The sequence below is a fragment of the Crocodylus siamensis genome, chromosome 2 (genome assembly GCF_052110815.1).
Source record: "Crocodylus siamensis isolate JL-2025a chromosome 2, ASM5211081v1, whole genome shotgun sequence".
Lineage (NCBI taxonomy): Eukaryota > Metazoa > Chordata > Crocodylia > Crocodylidae > Crocodylus > Crocodylus siamensis.
Genome location: NC_143396.1, coordinates 11,045,088 through 11,065,333, shown reverse-complemented (window position 1 = coordinate 11,065,333; position 20,246 = coordinate 11,045,088). Strand labels below are relative to the sequence as shown.

At 62.7% G+C, this 20,246-nt stretch overlaps 1 protein-coding gene across 2 annotated transcripts; it reads right to left on the bottom strand.

Annotated features, from left to right (window-relative positions):
* Positions 1 to 4,459: 4,459 nt before the first annotated feature.
* Positions 4,460 to 19,879, bottom strand: CDC25B (cell division cycle 25B). 2 transcript variants are annotated; one of them, XM_090035172.1, is made up of 16 exons: positions 19,654 to 19,879; positions 17,569 to 17,657; positions 17,282 to 17,333; positions 15,559 to 15,600; positions 15,033 to 15,066; positions 14,622 to 14,714; positions 14,080 to 14,196; positions 13,431 to 13,568; positions 12,110 to 12,184; positions 11,659 to 11,826; positions 11,152 to 11,247; positions 10,790 to 10,852; positions 10,569 to 10,667; positions 9,307 to 9,440; positions 7,074 to 7,185; positions 4,460 to 6,343 (listed from the first exon to the last, which is right to left on the bottom strand). In XM_090035172.1, exons 1-16 carry the CDS (start codon positions 19,785 to 19,787, stop codon positions 6,206 to 6,208), a joined length of 1,584 nt encoding a protein of 527 aa, XP_089891298.1. In that variant the 5' UTR covers positions 19,788 to 19,879; the 3' UTR covers positions 4,460 to 6,205. The 2 variants fall into 2 exon arrangements, with proteins under 2 accessions (XP_089891298.1, XP_089891299.1); XM_090035173.1 differs by having other exon boundaries at positions 17,569 to 17,654; positions 19,654 to 19,873.
* Between the last annotated feature and the right edge of the window lie 367 nt (positions 19,880 to 20,246).

Genomic DNA, 20,246 nt, shown 5'->3' with positions numbered 1-20,246 from the left:
CCCCATCGCATCCACCCGCAGGGTGATTCACGCTGCCCGGAGTCAAGGCTCCCTGACACGTGCGGTGCCCGGGGAAGACCCGGCGTACGGCCTCCAGCCTCACTGTGCCTGCCTGGGGTGGGGGCGCAAGCACACGGGCAGCCCGGGCGAGCTGGGGCACAACGGGATGCTCCTGGGCTGTTTAAACAGCAACAGGAGGAAACCGTGTTGGATCTGCCTGCAGCAGGGGCTGGCATCTCGCTGGGCCCGGCCCGTGCCCCCGCGTCCATGCTGGGCCAGGAGCCGGGTCCAGCCTGGGGTTCCCCTGCTGCTCCCTGAGCCCCGTCCCTCTCGGATGGACCGGAGCTGTCTGATGGCCGTGACGATGTGCTGCTGGCACTAGACCCCTACCACATCCCTGCTCGTGCCTGTCTGCTTTTGCACCCCAGAGTTGGTGTGAGAGCTGGGGGTGGTGGGTCTACGGCTTGCAACCGCAGGGGCTCACGGCAGGGGGAAGCTCTTCCCGTCCCGTGCTCCGAGGGTGAGCCGCCCTCGCTCCATCGTCCCGGCGCCGTCTGGGCTTGGACTGCGGTACCCGGGTCGGTGGGGGAGATAGGTCACATGGCACTTGGCAAGCCTCCAGGGCCGTCATGGTCTGTGCAGGGCCATCCGGGTGCTCGGCGCTGCACGTTCCTGATCCGGCTGATGTCTGGAGGCCGTGAGCCCTGCAGGTGGGCGGGGGGGAAGGAGAAACAGCCCTGGGGCAGGTTTGCTCTACATGCACGGCGTGACCCAGCGCCGAGCGGGCTCCCGGGGCTGCGCAGGTGACCGTGGACAGGCCCCGGCCTGGCTCTGTGCCTCAGTTTCCCCGTGTAGCACAGAGCCAATGATTTCATCCCCGTTGCAAAGGCCCTGGTGCTCCAGGGGTTAATAACCAGGCCCACCCGGGGTGCTGATGCTTCTGGGAAACCCCCCCCCATACTACCTCTGCAGTACACAGAGCGCCCGGAGGTTGTACATACACGGAGCAAAGCACTTTGGGAGATGCCACCCCCAAGGGGAGGCTGGGAAGAGGCAGGCCTGGCAGCTGCCCTTTGCCTCGGTTTTCCCATCTGTAAATAGGGCACAGCGTTCACCCACTGCACGGAGCTGCTGGGGAGGGGGGGTCCCGCACTGCGAAGGGTGTTGGGATGGATCCTGCTAGGGAAGGCAAGGTGCACCCAGGCCGTGCTGCCACGCCGCGGCCGTGCAGCTGCCTCGGGGCGGAGGACGGGGACGCAGCAGAGCTCAGCCCACTGCTGAGCTGAGAAGCAGAGAGCAGGAAGCCGCGGGGTTTCGTCAGCCCGGCAAAACAGCTCACTCCTGCCTCCACACCAGCGAGCACGGCATGATAATAGAGGCCCAGCCCGGGGCTATTTTAAATCCATCTGCCGTGTAAGCCTGCCAAGCCGTGAGCTGCAAGGCGAGGCTTTCCCAGGCAGCTGCGTCAGCCTTTCCCCAGCAGGCCCGGGCAGGCCAGTGGAGGCCTTTGTTTCCCGAGCCAGAGCAACGCGTGACAGGGTGGGACAGGCCCAGCGAGCCAGATGAAACCTCGCTGCCCCCGGCCAAGCCCAACAGCGGCTGGGAGGCGCGATGGGAAAGCTCATGCAGGCAGGGGCGGCTGAAAGCATCGGCAAAGCAGCCAGGGGTGCAGAGCCAGAGAGCGGCTTCTGCCTCGGTTTCCCCCACCGTTAGGTACCACGCAGCGGCGTGCACCCCGCAACTCGCCCGGGTGCCGCCCGCAAGAGGGGGCCCAAGGCAGAGCTCGGCTCTCTTGAGGCTCTGCAGCGGTCCACTGCGAGGTCATAAAGTCGCCACGTGGTGCCCATCGCGCTGGAGGGCGAGTGCCCGGGGCTGGGCAGGTTTCCCCGTTCCTCTCCCCCCTTGCAGCCTCCAGCATGGAGGGCCGTGCCCCTCGCTCCCTGCCAGAGCCCCCGTGCCTCTTTGCGTCCAAGCCCTTGCTGAACCCGATCGTGCTCTCAGGTCCCCCCAGGTCTGGGGGTCGGGGAGGAGGGGGCACAATTTTATTTAGTTTTTAAAGGAAGATCTTGTGCGAGCCAAGCCAAGCCAGGCAAACGAATTCCAAATCCGTGAGTCATTCAAGAGCCTGCCGTGGCCCTGCTACCGCGAGCATCCTCCACCCGCGCCCGGGGCTTCAGATCTTTTCAAATCTTTTGGCGGGCATCCTCCGTGCAGGCCCAAACCCGGAGGCTCGGGATTCGCACGCTCCTGAGTTTCGCTTGCCCTCAGCCGTACGGCTGCCGGAGCACGCTACGGAGGAGTCTCCCGCCTCCACCAAGTCGGCGCGTGGCCAGGACCTTCCCAGTAGAGCTGCAAGCAGGAAACTATCTGTGCATGACCTCGGTCCGGGCACTACCCCCTGCCAAGAAAGTGCAAGTAGGAAAACCACCTTAGCGGTCACGCCGTTTCCACCTCTGAATGCCCTGCTGGGGACCAGACCTGCCTGGCACGGCTTGCTACCTGCTACTTTCATCCTGCACCCCCTTGTTCTCGTCTGGGGAGAGAGTCGGTAACAAACCCCTAGAGACTTTCTCTTCCTGTCTAGCGTGTTGAAAACCCTTCTCCTGTCCCCCCTCCACATCTCCGACCTGCGCTGCCCAGGCCGGGCCTCTGCCGTCCCCTCCTCATCCTCGTGCCGCTGGAGATGTTTTGCACAAACTTTGTCTTCTTCATTAAAACGCAAGCTCAACAGCAATGCATTGCTGCCAGCCTTGGCTTTGCTTGGGCTGGACTGTCAGTACAAGCAAAAAAGAGAGCTGCACGGTCGCGAGGCAGTGTTGGAGGCCGTGGCGTCCACAGCCAAGCAGCTGCTCATAGTCAAGACCAAACAAGTCACTGGATCCAGGGAAAGCCAGGTTGGAAGGGACCTCAGGCGGCCACATCTGGTTTGGCTCCTGTTCGAGGCAGGATCAGCCCCAACTAAAACATCCCAGCCAAGGCTCTTGAAAATCGTAGGGATGGAGACTGCACCACTTCCAGCACGGGGCAGCTCAGAGACGTCTCGGGGCACAGCCCTGCAAGTTGGGGCTGTCTATGGGAGCGAGGAGGCAGGGCTGGTTGACATCGAAAGAGGGGGCAGCTGCATGCTGGATTTCTCCCTACAAATCCATATACGCTGGCACAGATTGAGTCAGCGGAGGCCACGGCTGTGGATGAAGCTTGGAAAGCGCGTGAGGATTCCCTCGGCGCCTGCAGACATTAACTCCTGGCACACGCGAGCCACCTGGGCTCAGGGCTCTGCCCTGGCTCCTGGTTCGGGCAGTGGTTTGTGTGGTTTAATTTCATCTGCCTCTAAGGCAGCAGGTTGGCTCTTCAGCAGACACTGCCAGGATTGTACAATCCCAGACAAGGAGGACTGGAAGGGAGCTCAGGAGGTCATATCTGGTCCAACCCCTGCTCCAAGCAGGACCAGTCCCAACTACATCATCCCAGCCAGGGCTTTGTCTAGTCATGTCCAAGGACGGAGACTCCACCACCTCTCTCAGGAGCTACAAGGAAGTTTTTCCCAATATCCAACCTCAATTTCCCTTGCTGCAGCTTGAGCCCACTGCTCCTTGTCCTGTCGTCTGCCCCCACTGGGACCAGGCCAGCTCCATCCTCTCTGCAGCCCCCCGGCAGGGGAGGTGAAGGTGCTAGTCAACCCCCTCGGTCTTCTCTTCTGCAGACTCACTCAGCCCGGTTCCCTCAGCCTCCCCTCACCAGTCCTGTCCCCCAGCCCCACAACCATTTTCATTGCCCTCCACTGGACTCTCCCCAGTGTGCCCACACCCTTTCTGCAGTGGGGGCCCACAGCTGGACACCGGACTCCAGATGTGGCCTCCCCAGTGCTGAACAGAGGGGAGGAATCACTGCCCTCCATCCACTGGCAGCGCTCCTACCGATGCAGCCCTGGATGCCGGTCGCCTTCTTGGCACAAAAGCACACTGCTGGTCCCTGTTCAGCTTCTTGTCCCCAGTCAGCCCCCAGCCTGTCCCTGTGCATGGGATTACCCCATCCTAAGTGCAGGACTTCGCCCCTGTCCTTGGTGAACCTCATGAGATTTCTTTTCAGTCCAATCCTCCAATTTGCAAGACGGACATGCCAAGTGCTTGCTTCCTTCTGGCAATACAGTAAAATACCCAAGCTGGCTGCAAATTCAGGGGCTGCTGCCCCCTGCTCCGACTGGTATCTCAAGGCCTGGACAGCTGGTGGCCATCAGGGCAAGTGACACCCAGCCAGATGGGGAGGGCCTGGGCCGAGCATGACATCTGGGTGCAGCAAGCCTGGGGCAGGTGTGTGCTTATCTCTGCACCCAGGTGTAATCAGCATCAAGCCAAGGAAGCCACAGGGGCCTCTGAGCAAGCCCGAGAGGCCCCAGCCCCAGCCCCGAGGTCCCTCCCCCTGCTCTGATTCCCCAACATACACATTCAGGAGGCAGCAGTTTTTGGACCCAGCAGTTTAATCGCCACAGGGGGCCACAGTCTTTCCTCCCATATCCATTAAAAGCTCAGTTGACCCAAACACACGCAGAACATGCAGACATCCAAGCCCCCAGCCCCTGCCCCATGGGCCAAGAGCCTGCTCACGGGTCCCCTGCTCTTCCACCCACTCCTATTGCACCCACAGCCAGACTCACCCTTTGGTTATTACACACACAGATGCAACGCACTGGAAGGCCAGGGCTTCCTCGATACCCACCCCTAACCCCTTCCCTTGAGGCACCAGAAATAACCCATCTCTACCTGGCCTCAGACACAGCCTTAAAAAATTAAATTTCAATCAAATATTTAAATACTGACCAGAGCTGGGCCCTGTGCATCTAGAGGGGCCATGTCCCAAGCGATAGGGGGGTGGTCAGGAGGTGAGAGTTGCTGACCCCAATGCAGTTAAACTCTGGATTTATGCCAGTGCAGGCAGGAGATGCATCAGGCCCCAGCGCTGCCTCTGGTCTCATGCCCTGGGTGCAACTTGGGTTTAAGTGCTTTGTCCCCGGTGGGGTGTTTCCGGCACTTGGATGGAGGCTCACGCTGCTCCACTCATGCCTTCGGGCCCTGCTCTTCCCCGCCCTGGGGCCCAGCTCAGTTAATTAAGGAGTTGTTCCTTGGGACGTATCTGCCCAGGCCTTCCTGCCTCCCAAAGGGGGTCCCGCGTGCAGGGGGGACCCCAATACCACGGCAAGCAGAGGCCGTATGAAAAATGCTTACGCCTCAGGGGGTTAAGCTACTGCTCCGGACCCTCTGCACCACTTGCGAGCAGCTGGGATGGTCCCACCAAGGCAGACGCGAGTCCACACGAGCTCCTAGCTACGGCTGCACGAGAGATCCTAATGCCCCAGCCCGGCTGTAACCCCCAGGCCCTGCCCCCTCCAGACCGGGGTGCAGGAGGAAGTAGAGCCAAGGCTACAACTTCAGCTTAGTCTCTGCCATGTGGACTGGCTGCTTTGCTACTCTTAAGTCCTTGTAAAGAGTCACGTGCACTTTGGAGCAGGCTGGGCCCACGCTGAACCCACCAGCAACGGGCATGACTTGGCTTGAACCCTCCAGAAAACAACTCAGCTCACTTGTAAAACAGGCCTGATCCCAGGGTCCCTGCTCTACTCCAAGATGCAGGCAGCCCCCCCACCCTTCCCCAAGGACATTCATTCATCCTGTCCCAAGCTGTGGATCATGGTCATGATTTGCACAAAAATCAGCTTCCAAAAACATCCCAAGACAGCAAAGATCCCCAGAGGCCTCCCCCACCACCAGCTTCCTGCTGTGACCGAGGACACGGCCCCACGTGCTTACAGCAGGGTCTCACGAGGGCAGGGGCCCGCACAGCACCGGGGTTTCCCCTTCCCGGGCGGCAAAGCAGTTCTGCCAAGTGGGGAAAAGACCACCCCAGGCAGCAGAGGGTAGGTCAGTCGCCGTTTGGAGATGCTCCGGGATGGACAGAGGGTGTGCGGCTCACGGTTCGAGCGCCACGGAGGATCCAGGCGCCGACGGCCGCGGTTTCACAGCATCGAGCGAGGAAGCCGGTCGGCGGCGTGGGGCAGGGCAGCATCCACAAGGCTCAATGCCCACGAAGTCTCCGACAGCACATCAGGGCCACGGGCTCTGGTGGTGGGAGCCGGCCCCCAGGCGCTGCGGAGGGTCTCTCCGTGGTGCCCGCCCGGCGGTCTCCTCCCGCATCCCCTGCCCCGGCCCGGTCAGAAGTTGAGGCGGCTGTAGAGCTCCCGCCGGCTCTTCTCCCCGGCCCACGTGCGGCTCTTGAGGCGGAACTTGCGCAGGTCCTCCTTGAAGTCCTCGTGGTGCATGGGCCGGTAGTTCTGGGGTTCACAGTGCGCCTGCAGGGCAGAGGTGGGCACGTCAGGCTTAGAGACACGTTAACACGGGCTTGTGCCCTGCTTCAGCCCCACGGAGGCTCCAGCTAGTCAGTGGGGACGCCGTGGTCCCCCCACGGGACAGCCTGCCAGCCCTGGCTCCTTTGCTACCACTACCTTCCCGGAAAAAATACGAGCGAGTACTTTGGTTCCAGCCAGACGATGAACGCCTGCCTGGGAAACCCCCGGCCGAGTTGTGCAAAGTGGCTCATCACTGCTGCACTTGCGGTTAATGCCCCCGACAGCCCCCAACACCGGGGACAAACGCTGCACACCAGAGGCACTGAAAGATGTGCCTGGCTCAGCTGGCTTTAGAGCAGGGATGGCCATCCTGGGCTACAGGTGGCCTATGTTTGGCACATTGGGCAGGGAGCAGGAGGTCAGAGTCCATGCCTGAGATTGTAGCAATGTTCCCCAGCCCATTTTACTACGACAGTCTGTATCACCCACCCATTTTACTGAGAGGAAAACTGAGGCATGGGTAGGGGGTGACTTGACCAAGGTCATTCGGCAAGTCAGTGGCAGAGACATGAATAGACAACCCTCCCCCGCAAGCCTCCAGAGTCCCAGCCCTGTGCCTTATCCCCTGCACCTCACTTCTTGGGCCAGCTGGCTCATGCCTCTGGCACAGACCCGGGATGCTCCAGCCTGGCCGAGAGCAACACCCTCCGGCTCAGGGTCCGCCGGGGCTCACCTGGTACTGGGGGAAGAACTCACGGTAGCCCCCTTTCAGGATGTACAGCTCAGGGTAGTGCAGGCTGGGGTACGCATTGCGGGAGCGGTCTTTTTCCCTGACGAACCGGCACCTTTGGGGAACAGCCAAGAGAGAGTCAGTGACTGGGGTCGCTTTGCACCAGGACCTTAATGTTTTAGCCCACGGGAGATCACAGAGTCCCTTCCCTCGCCCTGTCCCTATTCGCTAGGTGAGCTCATAACACCTTCCACCCCACACTGCCAGGCTGGGCAATGGGTTCAGCTCCGGGGTGGAGCAGGACAGCAGCACGGCTCACAGGCCATTCGCCTTTCCCTTTCAATGTGGTTACTAGCCTGATGCTAGCATGGGGGAGAGCTGTGCCTGGTGCCTGGGCACAAGGAAGGGAGACCCTGGGAGCAGGAGCTGGGATTCACCCAGACCCGGGAGCCTCGAGCTGGAATAGCCCGAGGGGGATCTGCTATAGGAAGAGGATGTGTAAGGCAGAGCAGAGGCTCAGGGTAACAGCTAATCCTCCTTAAGCCACATCCGATGGACACTCCCCATAGGTCTGTTATAAAAATAAGCCTGTCAGGGTGGAACTGCTCAGGGAAGGCCACGCATCTCCCTTTGCTCTAGTCCCTGGCACTTGGGTGGGAGTCAGGCCCAGAGCAGGGATCAAACTGTAATCTTTGGAAACTCCTGGCGCTCTGGTGCAGTGCCCGAAGACTGGGAGAAGGCCAATGTGGTGCCGATCTTCAAGACAGGGAGGAGAGTGGATCCGGCTAACTACAGGCCCATTAGCCTGACTTCTATCCTGGGGAAGGTCTTAGAAAAGTTTATTAAGGAGGCCATCCTTGAGAGACTGGCCCAGGCTAACATCCTAAGGGACAGCCAGCACGGGTTTGTTGCGGGTAGGTCTTGCTTGACCAATCTCATTTCCTTCTATGACCAGGTGACCTATCACCTGGAGGAGGGAGAAGAGATTGATGTCATATATCTTGACTTCAAAAAAGCTTTTGATCTGGTATCCCATGATCACCTCTTGGCCAAACTGCCCAGTTGTGGCCTTGGCTCCACCACGATCCGCTGGCTGGGAAACCGGCTCCGTGGTCGGGCCCAGAGGGTTGTAATCGATGGCAGTCACTCATCGTGGTGCCCTGTGACCAGTGGGGTCCCTCAAGGCTCTGTCCTGGGACCCATCCTGTTCAACATCTTCATTAATGATGTGGACATTGGAGTCAGGAGTGGACTGGCCAAGTTCGCCGATAACACCAAACTTTGGGGCAAAGCATCCACGCCAGAAGATAGGCGGGTGATCCAGGCTGACCTGGACAAGCTCAGCAAATGGGCGGACGAGAACCTGATGGTGTTTAACACCAAAAAATGCAAGGTTCTCCACCTTGGGAGGAAAAACCTGCAGCACCCTTATAGGCTCGGCAGTGCTACGTTGGTTAGCGCTACAGAAGAAAGAGACTTGGGGGTCATCATTGACCACAAGATGAACATGAGCCTGCAATGCGATGCTGCGGCTAGTAAAGCGACAAAAAGGCTGGCGTGCATCCATAGATGCTTCTCGAGCAAATCCCGGGACGTCATTCTCCCCTTGTACTCGGCCTTGGTGAGGCCGCAGCTGGAGTACTGCGTCCAGTTTTGGGCTCCACAACTCAAAAAGGATGTGGAGAAGCTTGAGAGACTCCAGAGGAGAGCCACGCGCATGATCAGAGGTCAGGAAAACAGATCTTACGATGACAGGCTGAGAGCCACGGGACTCTTTAGCCTGGAAAAGCGCAGGCTCAGGGGTGATCTGATGGCCACCTATCAGTTTATCAGGTGTGACCACCAGGATCTGGGGGAACGTCTGTTCACCAGAGCGCCCCAAGGGATGACGAGGTCAAACGGTCACAAACTCCTGCAAGACCGTTTCAGGCTGGACATAAGGAAGAATTTCTTTCCTGTCCGAGCCCCCAAGGTCTGGAGCAGTCTGCCAGCGGAGGTGGTTCAAGCACCTACATTGAACGCCTTCAAGAGCAAATTGGATGCTTATCTTGCTGGGATCCTATGACCCCAGCTGACTTCCTGCCCTTTGGGTGGGGGCTGGACTCGATGATCTCTCGAGGTCCCTTCCAGCCCTGATGTCTATGAAATCTTAATCTTAAAGCCCACCCACCTGGCCCCAGCCTCCCGCCCCCCAGCCAGGTCGGGATGCAGAGGCGGCCACACGCCGGTCACTCACATTCGGGGCCCCCTCTCAGAGGAGAATTCACAGTGGAAGATCACGATCACCCTCTTGGAGGCATCGAACGGCACGATGGGCGTCTTGAGCAGGAAGTCCTCCACGTCCTGCTCCAGCGGCAGGTTCACGGCCCCCTGCCAAGAGAAGGGAGGTGCTCTGCATCTCTGATGGCGGGGGGCTCTCTACACGCACTCCCACCGGACAGGAGAGAGGCCCAGGCCACGTGTCCCATGCCCTTCAGCCTTGCATTGCCTTCTTGCTCATGCAACATCCATCCTAAGCTAGCATCCTGCCTAGCTTCTCCACCCTACCACTTGAAATACCGGATTTTCTTTTATACAACATGCATCCTCTGCTGCCTCCTCCCCCGCCAAAAAAGAGCTGCTGGGGAGAAAGGGTGCATTATATGCCAGAAATGTGGTAAGAGCAGGATCTCATCGATGTACCACTACAAAGCAAGATCCCCCCATAGCAGACTGGTGGGCAGAGGCTTGCCCCAGGGGGTAGCACTCTGCAGGCTACAGTGCTTGGGAGTGATGGCAGACTGCCTAGGTGGACTGGGCTGGTTGATCCGCATTACTGGTTGGTCACGAGACGTTAAGAGGTCCCAGGGAAAGGAGCCAGGGCAGAACCAGACAGAGACAGGGTTGCTTGGCCAGCAGCTGCAGCGCCGGGCCAAGGACTCCCCGGGCCTGGAAGCAGCAGCGCCACGTCGGGGACTGACCAGAGGCTGCAGCATGGACAGCGGAAGCTGGCAGCCCCTTTGCAGCGGCTGCAGAAGAAAAGTCCCAGGACTGAGCGAGCCCTGCGTGGACTACGCCGTGTTATGGTACCGAGCGCCGACTCCTGTCTAGGACGTTCCCCCGGCGAGCAAGCCGAACGCAAGAAGGCAGAGGCTGAGCCAAGCAAGAATCCCCCAACTCCCTTGCAAAGGAGGGAAGCAGCTCGTATTCTGGTGCCTACATTTCGTGTGAGAGCACTCGGTCACGAGTTGCTTCGCCCGCCAAGGTCCCTCCCCCATCCCCAGTTTCCAGGCACGAAACACTGGTCTTTTCCACATCGGCACACGCAAGAGCTCACCCGCTCCGAGCAGCTTTGGCTGCTTCTTTGGGTGGTACTGGCCCCTTCCCCACAATGAAGTAGTGTACCCAAACTCTGGGGAGTGTGGGGGGGCTCTGATTTCACAGCCGGGCTCCGAGTTGCCGGCTTCCATGCTCAGAGCACCGACCACACTACACCCAAGCAAGGGTGGCCATCCCCACCTTGATGTGGCCTCCCTCGTACTCGTACGGGTATCTGCAGTCCACGATCACGCAGCTGTCGATGAGGCTGTTGAACTGGCCACTGAGGACTGCCACCATCTGCCAGGGAGAAGGACAGCTCTGTCACCCCCACGCCTCTGCCCCCGGGGCCCGGCTCTGCCGCCACACGGCTGGAGACCGTTGCGGCCAGCGGCCGCAGCTTGGATGGAGCCAGCCCTTACCATTTCTGGGGAGATGTACTTCAGGTCCTGGTGTTTCCCTTGCACCGTCTGCAGGAGGTAAGCCTGCAAAAAAAAAAAAAAGACACCGTAAGAGGAGCTTCCCTTGCACCTCGGGGGCTTCCTTCTTTCCCAGGACCAAACATATGGGTGCTGCCGATCTCCTACTCCCCGCCCGCTGGGTCTGGTCCACTTTAGCCACGTCTTTCCACAGGGGGCTCAGGCAGCAGCCGGGAGCTGCAGCGCTCGCAACACAAACCCGGGGTACTTTCCAAGACTCCTGCAACACGCAGGGCTTTTGCTTAGCCGGCGGCAGCAGCCTCCCCTTTAACACGGGGCCCCACGCCTCTTCTTTCTGCCGCTACCTTCGAGAAGTCCCCGATGAGCTCCTGGTGATCGCTGTCCAGGACCTCCTCGATCTCGTTGTGGCAGAGCGACTTGGAGCGCAGCAGCCGGGATTTCTGGAAGGAGGCGCGAGGGGACGGTGAGCCGGGGCGGGCGCCAGTCGCGAGCACGTCTCGGCTCGCTGCGGCCGGCAGCCTCCTCCGGCTGGGAAGGGCCAGGGCCGAGGAAGGGCCGCCGTTAGCACCGAGGACGCAGGACTGCAGGCTCCTGCCCGCTCTCACGGCTGCACGTGCCATGAAACCAGGTTCAAGCCGAGCTCCATCCTGCGTGGTCTGGCGCAGCCGTGGGAGTTTCAAGTGGTGAGAAACCCACCGTGTTCAGAGTCGAGAGACCGACAGCAGTGGCCCATCTGCCCCCGGGCTGAGCCGCCCTGCACCAATGCTGCATGCCTGCGGCACGTGCCGGCGCCCGGATGAGGGGGAATCCAACCCAGGCCGCCCCTCCGAGGCAGCCGCCACGTCACTCACCGGCTCCTCCTCGACGCTGGTGCCTGCCACGCTCTTCCGCCGCTTGGTCTTGACCGGCGTGTCCTTGTCCTGCGGCCGCTCCAGCCGCTTCAGGATGGGCCTGATCACACTGCTGGGCATGGAGGGAGACTGGAAGAGCTGGCGACACTTGCTGGGCTTCGCCAACCCCTGTTGGGATGAAGGCGAGACCTCACTCGCCGCGGTCCCGGGTGCAGCACCCGGTCTGCGCACTCCAGACCCCCGGAGACAGCAGTAAGGCCAGGAGCAGGATCGCAACCCCCGCCCCCCGGGCTGGCAGGGACCACCCCGGTGCTGTCGTCCTGCCCCAGCCAGGGAAGCAGACATGCCAAGCATCCTGCCACCCCGGCAGCTGGCAATCGCCAGCCAGGAACGGGTTAGGTCACAGCAGAGAGGCTTGTGCGGGAAGGGAGATCCAAGGGCTCCCACGTACCAGATCAGCTTCTTCCTTTTTCACCAGCGGGGCCATCAGCAGGTTCTTCATCCCGGCGGGGACGCTGGTTTCGCTCTGAGGAAGAAGCGACAAGGCCAGGGTGACTCGGATGGGAAAGGAGGGGAGGCGAGTCCCGCCGGCACCCAAAACCCCCTCGAGGCTGCAGGATACAGCGACAGCCCAGCCCCGCCCGGGTCTGCATCGGGGGGTTTCTCTCCCAGCTCAAGCCACTTCCGCTCTCCATTGATAAAGTCAGGTCCTTCTTGATGCGCAGGCTCAGGAGAGCCAGGACTCCACGCAGGTGCTACCTAGTCCCTGCCCTCGCAAGCAGCGGTCCTCTTCATGCAGCAGATAGCATCTGGGCGTCTCCCACCCCCAGCCAGAGCGTACTGGTCCACCCAGGGCAGGACGGAGCGACCCCGAGTCCCGCACTCGGGATGGAATAATTGCATGAGCAAATGCAGCCTGGGAAAGGGCTGGTGGGGCTGCAGCACCGCAGAAGAGGACCTGGGGTTACTGCGGACCACAGGCGGGTTAGGAGCCAGCCGCGAGTTCTGGGCGCAGACACGGCCAACAGCCTCCCGGGCTGTATGAACAGGAGTCTCACTTGCACATCAGGGAAGTGACTGCCCTGCTCCATCAGCCCTGGGGAGACTTCCCCTGAAAACTGCATCCAAGTCTGGGCCTCGCACTTTCAGAAGGACGTGGATAAAGTTGGAAAGAGCCTTGCACAGAGCAATAAAGGTGACCAGGGGCCTGGGAAGCAAGACCGATGAGCACAGGGTAGAAGAGGTTGGGGGGACTGAATCTGGAGGACAGACTTAATCATCAAGTCCCTGCAGGGAAATGGCAGAGAGGCTGGAGATGGGCTTTTCTCTGCAGCTGCAGGGGACAGGAGCAATGGCCTCAAGCTGCAGCAGGGGAAACTGAGGCTGGAGATGAGGAACACTGACTCCAAGCAGAGTTAAGCACTGAAACAGGCCCCTGGAGATGTGGTGCAGCCTCCATCCCTGGCAGTTCCCAAGAGCAGGGTGCACAGACGTGGCTGGGATGGTGCAGTGAGGGCTGGTCCTGCCTTGAGCAGGGGCTGAGCTAGATGTGCCCTGGAGAGGTCCCTTCCAGCTGACTTTCCTATGACTCAGGAAAGATGGGGCTGTGCGCATCTGCCTTACCCTGGCAGGGTGGTTCCTGATAGCCGCAGGCCAGAGCCCTTCAGACCTCCATAGAGCTACCACCCCCCCAAGAGTGGTGAGAAAGCCAGCCTGCCCCCACCCCACCAAGCCCGAGGCAGACCCCAGGGCAGGACAGGCTGCCCCTCTACCTTCAGCTCCTCGTCATCCAGGATCTCCATGAAGCCATCGTCCTCTCCGTCGCTCATGGAGGAGGTCAGGGAGGAGCGGCGCAGGCACACGGGGCTCTCAGCCTCCATTGCCACATTTTCCTTCTCAGGGCTGCCGTACTGGGAAGGGATGGAGGCCAGGTTAGCGCGCGCCTGGGGGCTGCGGGTCTGACACGAGAGCCCCTACGAGGCTGGGCTCCAGTCAGGACACCTCAGACCGGCTGGCGGCAGAGCGGGGATATGCAGAGACAAGGCACGATCCAAGCCTGTGCCCCTTGCAGCCGGCAGGAGCATGAGGCCAGGCTCCCAGAGCAGCACAGGGCAGGGTCTAGCCCAGCATCCTTGCTGCTGCCCATCTCAAACAGTGGCAGTCTGCTCCTGCCCCCACAAGCTGCTGCCTCTCCACCTGCATCCCGTTTCCCCCAGTAAGGAGGGTGCAATGGGAGAGACTGGGACTTCTGCGTGTGCTCTGCATGCCGGGGGCGTGGATCTGGAGGGGGTCACACGCAGTGGCACAGCCAGCAGTGCCCTCTCTCCCACCAGCCATTTCCTGCAAGACGTCAGGTCCCTTCCAGCCCCTCGCTGGGACCAGCCATGCAGGCACACCGCACCAGGCACCCCCGTCTCTTACCATGAGGTCAGGGGCGGAGTTGGGTCTCTGTGCGAAGGGGTCCCTGCTGCCAGCCCCGTCGGAGGTGTGCAGCCGGTTACGCAGTGTGGGCTGCAGTGGGATTTTGAACACGCCCTCCTGGGAAGAGAGGAGACCTGCATGTTAGATCCCACTGGGCCAGCTCCCCCTGCCATGCTGCCCAGGGCGGCAGAGCTGCTGCAGACCCCGGTGCATGCGTGTGGCCACCCCTGCCAGCCGGACTCCAAGGGCCAGATCCTACCCCACTATAAAAGACGTGCCCAACAGCCATTTTCTGCAGTCCTTGCAAAATCCGAGCAGTGCTGCCCGACAGCAGGGACCACCCCACCCAACGGCAAGACTCATGTCTTTATCCATGCAGCATATGCACCTTGTCTGGAGAAAGCACGGTGCAAGAAACAGATGCATCTCCTTCCGATTGACGAGAGAAGAGATTCAATGCACCAGTTTAAGTTTGGGGGAAGGGGGCATCTGGACATGGAAATGGTTCCTCAATGGGAGCCGCTCCCCCAGCCCCGACTCACGTTCTCCTTGTTCTCCATCAGGGCACGGCGATCTCTGGCTGTCAGGGGGCTGGAGATGCTCTTCAGGGCAGGGCTGGTGCCCAGGAGCTTCGGCTGGGAGACAGGAGGTAGAGATGAGGGGACCTGCAAGCGCGGCTCCTTGCACGCGAGAGTGACAGAAGTCTTCCCTCTCCAGCTACCAGCCACGGGGGCTGGGGGGGTTCACCCTCCTGCCCTGCCCATCCTCATGCCCATTCAAGCCCCTCAGGGCAGCCTCTTGCCAGGGACAGCTAAAAAGGCAGCGAGTATATTGCAGCTTCCACCAGCTCCCGAGCCTCAAACTCGGTGCCCCAGACCCCAAACGTGGCCGGAGAGCTGGAGCCGCCGCAACAGCATCGGCCCAGTCAGACCCGCGCGGAGAAGGGGACTCACCGGCAGGGAGTGGATTCTCCGCATGGGGAATTTGCTGCAGAGGAAGAGAAGAGGAGTCAGCGACCCAGCCCCCGTGCCATGCCCCCACCTCACTTCCCAAGGTGCTGCAGACGCCCCCCAGACCAGGGACCCCCACGGGCAGGGGAGCCTGCACGCGCCCCTTGCGAGATGCTCCTTAGGGGCACACGCGTGGCTTGCTCCCCTTCCAGGAGCCCTCAGTGCCCATCGTGGCGGGGCTGGTGCATGGGAGCAGAGGCCCAGCGCCAGCCTGGGCTTCCCGCTTGAAGCAGCCACCTCCCTCCAGAGAGCCCAGGACGTGGCAAAATGCCCGAAGCATCCAGGGGGCACGATGCAGCCCCGCAGGGAAGGGTTCCTGTCCTGGGGCCTGCAGTGTCCCCAGTGCCTGGGGCCCCCCTCAGAAAGGTGCACTTACAACCCTACTGACCCAAGCCAGAGCCGGGGGAAGGCAACCGAGTTAGGGCTTGCAGGGCAGGGGCAGGGGACGGAGACCTGCCTGGGCACTTACTCTTTGATGACCTTCCCAGACTCCTGAATGGCCTTCTCAAAGCTGCAGGGGAGAGGAGGAGGACGCGTGAGGACGCTGGTCTCGGGGCAGGGGAGCTCAGGGCACAGCAGGGCCATGGCAGGCAGAGGTGGGGCGCGGGGACGGCGGCTCGCCGGGGTCGGGGCTGGCACGGCGCCGCAGGAGGGACCAGCATCCCCAACCACTCACAACGCACCCAGGGGACTCGCGGCCCTACATCCCACCCCTGCCCCAGCCCACTCGGGGCGACAGGCTTACAGCAGGGTCTGGGGCACCCGGGGTCTCCCTGCAGCTCTGCTCAGGTGCCTGCAAGGGGGTCTGGACAGGAGACGGCAGGGGCCCCGGTTTAGGATCCGAGGCTGCCTCTGCAACGCACGCTGGCCACCTCCAAGCCTCGGGCCCCCCGGGGCCGAGCGGCCGGGGCCACACGTGGCGAGCACCGGGTTTCACCAGGGACCCCGGTGCCCCCCCAGGAGAAGGCGGCCGCTCGGCCGTTGCTACCGCTGACCTAGTTGCGAGGCAATTACAGCCGGGCTTGGCTGAGCGGAGCCAGACAAAGCTCCCCCAGGAGGGGAAGCCGAGGCTGGGGCCCCTTGCAAGCCGGCTCCGGATGGCTGGGGCATTGCTACGGCAACGGGCCGCTTTCCACCTGTATGCAAATCAGCAGCGCCTCGGGGAGAGGTGGGGGCGCCCCGGGCGCCATATGTCAGACGAAAGCTTGGGGCAACCGGGGGGAGGCTGGGAGCTGGCACACAAAGGAGGAGGGGAAGCGCGCCGGGGAGGGCACTTCCAGGCAGCACGTGTGCGGCCGAGGCCCACAAAGCCGCCAGATGGGCCGGGGGGAGGGAGCGCAGGAATCCCGACCGGCCCCGCAGAGCATCTGTCGGGGGGGGCCGGAGACCTTGTGCAAGCCCTCCGGGCAGGTGCTGGATCGCAGCAGGGAGGGAGGGGGAGCCGCACGCCGCAGCCCTCTCAAAGGTCCTCCTAGCCCTAGAGCTGCAGGGCCCCGAGCCCCTTGCCCCGGCTGCAGGGAGACGACGGAGCCCCGGCCCCCTTCCCCACCGGGTCCCCGCTGCCTTCCCACCCCGACCCAAGCACCCACGCCAGGCGGGCCCCTGCTGCCATCGGAGCCGCGGCAGCAAGAGGAAGCGCGCACAGCCACCGGCTTCCTGTTTACTGTCCCTGCGAGGCTGTTATTTCGAGCCGGAGCTGTGCAGCGCACAAAGTCACTCAGCCCCGCTGAGCACGGGCCCGGTTTCCCGGCACGTCCCCCCAGCGCTCGCAGGCTGCGTCGGGGGACAGGAGCCGCCGAGCCTTTCCTCTGGCCTGGTGGAGAAGCGCCCCAGGCAGCCGGGCCCGAGGGCCTTTCAGATCCGTGCTCCAGGCAGATGCACCCCACGCTGCTGCCCAGACTCATCCCAAAGCAGCACGAAGGACCCTGGTCACTGGAAATGGTGGCGGGTAGTAAAGTCCCCAGATGCAAGGCGGGGACACACAGCAGTCTGCATGAGGACGTCTCCTCTGCACAAGCTGCAGCCCATGATCCTTCCACCTTCAACAAAATGCAGCCACCTCTGGGGTGGAACGTGGAGCAGGCCCGATGGCCTGGGCCAGGTAGTTTGAGACAGGAAATTGGGGGGGCACGAAGGAGATAAGGAGCGTTCATTCCCCGTGGGGTCTCTCCAAAGAGGGGATGGGTACTTACACGTCTTCGAGGGCATCAGGGTCCTCTTCTGTTGGGGAATCCAGCCCGAGCCCTGTACAGAGCAGACATGCGCAGGTGAGGCAGGGCAGCGGAGCCTCCTCCCCGGGCCTCGCAGGCAAGCGGGAGAGGCTTGGCAGGCCGGCCGGGAGCTTTCTCGAAGGGAAAGGGGGCCCGGACCAGCACCGTGCGCCCCTCAACCTGGCACCAAGGTCCCAGCCAGCTGGGTGCCAGAAGACCCCCCGGACCAGCCTGCGCTCCCAGGGGCCGTCTGCCAGCCCAGCACCCACCTGCATCCGAAGCCTCCGAGGACACCGAGTCCTGCGACGCGCTCTTGAGGATCATCCCCAGGCGCTTGCGCTTGGGGGTGTCGCAACTACTGGAAGGGGGAGGGGGGGGTTAGAGAAAGGGGCAGCGGGCAAGGGGACCCTGGCTCAGGGCTCCTGGGTTGCTCTCGCCCCCAGCCAAGGGGGAGACTCAGCAGGGACACACGTGTGGTGGGATAAGGAGGAGGTTACCCGCCCCCCTAAGCACCCCCAAGCTGAAGCCAGGAAGATTTAAGGCACCAAAGGGGTCAGGGACACCCCCCAGCCCGCTCCACCCGTCCGGGAGGAGAGAGGGGCTTTAGCGCGGGTGTCCGCGGCGCACCCAAGGCTTTGCGAGCGGAGGGTTTGAACGGGCTCCTTAGCTGCCAGCCAGAGATAACGGGACTTGCGCTTTTCTTCCGCGGATCCCAGGGTTTTACCGCGGCGAGGAAGGAGCATTATCGCCGCGGGCAGACAGCGGCGTGGGGGCGGCGCGGGAGCAGAGGCAGGCTCAAGGTCGCAGCGGGAGTCAGTGTCGGAGCCCAGAGGGTGCAGGAGGGCGAGGCCTAGCGGGCCGAGGGAGGCCCGGGGCCCGAGCAGCTGGGACGAGAGCCGTGGGGGGCGGCTGCCCGAGACCCTCCGTCACAGGGGGGCAGGGACCCCAAAAGCGACCCTCTTCCCTCCCCTGAAAATACCACCCCCCCAAAGCATGGGCACGCAACCGAGCAGGCAGCCCCAACCCGCGCAGCATGTGGCAGCTCGGCCCCACGGGGACGGAGGAGGCTCAGGGCAGGCGTTGATCCCGGGAACCGGGGCCTGGGCGGGGAGGGGGGGACGCTTTTGGGAGCAATCAGGGCAAATCCGGCGCACGAGGCCTTGAAAATTCCCATGGATCTGCACCCCCCGGGCCGAGCTTCCCCTGCTTCAGGATTTGGGCCTGGGCTCCTCTCCCAGGGCTCTGCGCAGGGGATACAGCCCCCCCGAAGGGGCAGCCCCCTCCCCAGCCACTGCAGAGCTGAGCCCGCCAGCACTGGGCGATGCACAGGGGTGGGATGGGCCTGCAGCGAGGGCAGCACAGGGACCCCCGAGACCCCCCAGGCTGGGCCCACCCTGCTCCATGTGCAGCCCCGGCCCCCTCTGCCGCAACCCATTTCCTGCAGCGCAATGAAGGGCGAGGGGGGAGGACAAGCGGAGCCAGGCTGGCTCCCAACCCCCCCACAGGCCGCGGCCCTCCGGGGGCCTATTTTGTAATGCAATCCCTCGGGGGGGGGGTAACGCAATGCAACAGCAGTGCAATCCCCAGGGGACGGGGGGGGGGGTAATATAATGCAATGCAATGCAATACAGTCCTGAGGGGGCCGGGGGGGTCACAATGCAATGCCATCTCAGGGGCTGGGAAGGTGATGGGGGTAAGAAATGGAGTTGCAACTGCATTGCAATCTTGGGGGGTGCAATGCAACACAATCTCGGGGGGTCACCGTGCAATGAATACGAGCCCGGAAGGTGGGGGGAGGGGGGAATGGAGTTGCAATTGCACTGCAATCCCGGGGGGTGGGGGCTACAATGCGATGCAATCGGGGGGGGGGGGGGTCCAGTGCAAATGCCCTCGTGCGGGTGGGAGTGCAATGCGATGCAATACAATCGGGGGGGGCGGGTGTCCCAGTGCAATGCCCTCGTGGGGGTGGGGGTGCAATGCAATGCGATGCAATACAATCGGGGGGGGGTGTCCCAGAGCAGTGCCCTTGCGGGGGTGGGGTGCAATGCAATGCGATGCAATGCAATCGGGGGGGTGTCCCAGTGCAATGCCCTCGCGGGGGTGGGGGTGCAATGCAATGCGATGCAATACAATCCGGGGGGGGGTGTCCCAGAGCAGTGCCCTCGCGGGGGTGGGGTGCAATGCAATGCGATGCAATGCAATCTGGGGGGGGGGGTGTCGGGTGTCCCAGAGCAGTGCCCTTGCGGGGTGGGGTGCAATGCGGGGCGATGCGATGCGAGCCCGCGGGGCTGGGGGTAAGCGCGGTGCCATCCCGCGGCGGCGGGAGCGACGCGAGCCCCCCCGGCCCCCCTTACCTGCCCAGCCCCGCCAGGCTGCTCATGCCCGCGGCGAGGTGCGTGACCGGGGACAGGACTCGAGCCGGCGGCGCGGGCCGGAGGCTGCGGGGCGGCCGCGGCGGCGCCCGGCGGGGGCTGGGGTCCGGGTCCATGGTGCGCGGCCCGGCAGACGCCGCTTCTGCTCCGCGACCCGGGGCGGCCCCGCATTTATATTCGAAAAATAACAGGGCTCCAGCCAATGGCTGCGCCCGGCCGGGCCGCCCCGCGGGGTGGGACCAGCCCTGCCCGCCCCTCCCCGGGGCAGCGGGCGCGCCAGCATCCTCGCCCCGCCGGGGCCCCGCGGCCCTCCGGCAGCTGCTGCCGGGCGAGGGGCAGCCCGGGGGGGGCCCAGCACGGCCGGGAGCAGCCGCGAGCCCACCCCTGTTGTTTCAGGGCACAGCGGCGTGCGGCAATGCGCGTTAGGGCGCGCGTCTGTGCGCGCAGAAGTGGCGGATTTAGGCTGTCCGCACCTAAGTTGGGTAGAGGTGTCCACCTTAGGCACGGATAAAGCACGTTAGTGCACGCATAGGTGTGTTAAAGAGCATGAACAGCTCTGTGCGGACCGATTTAGG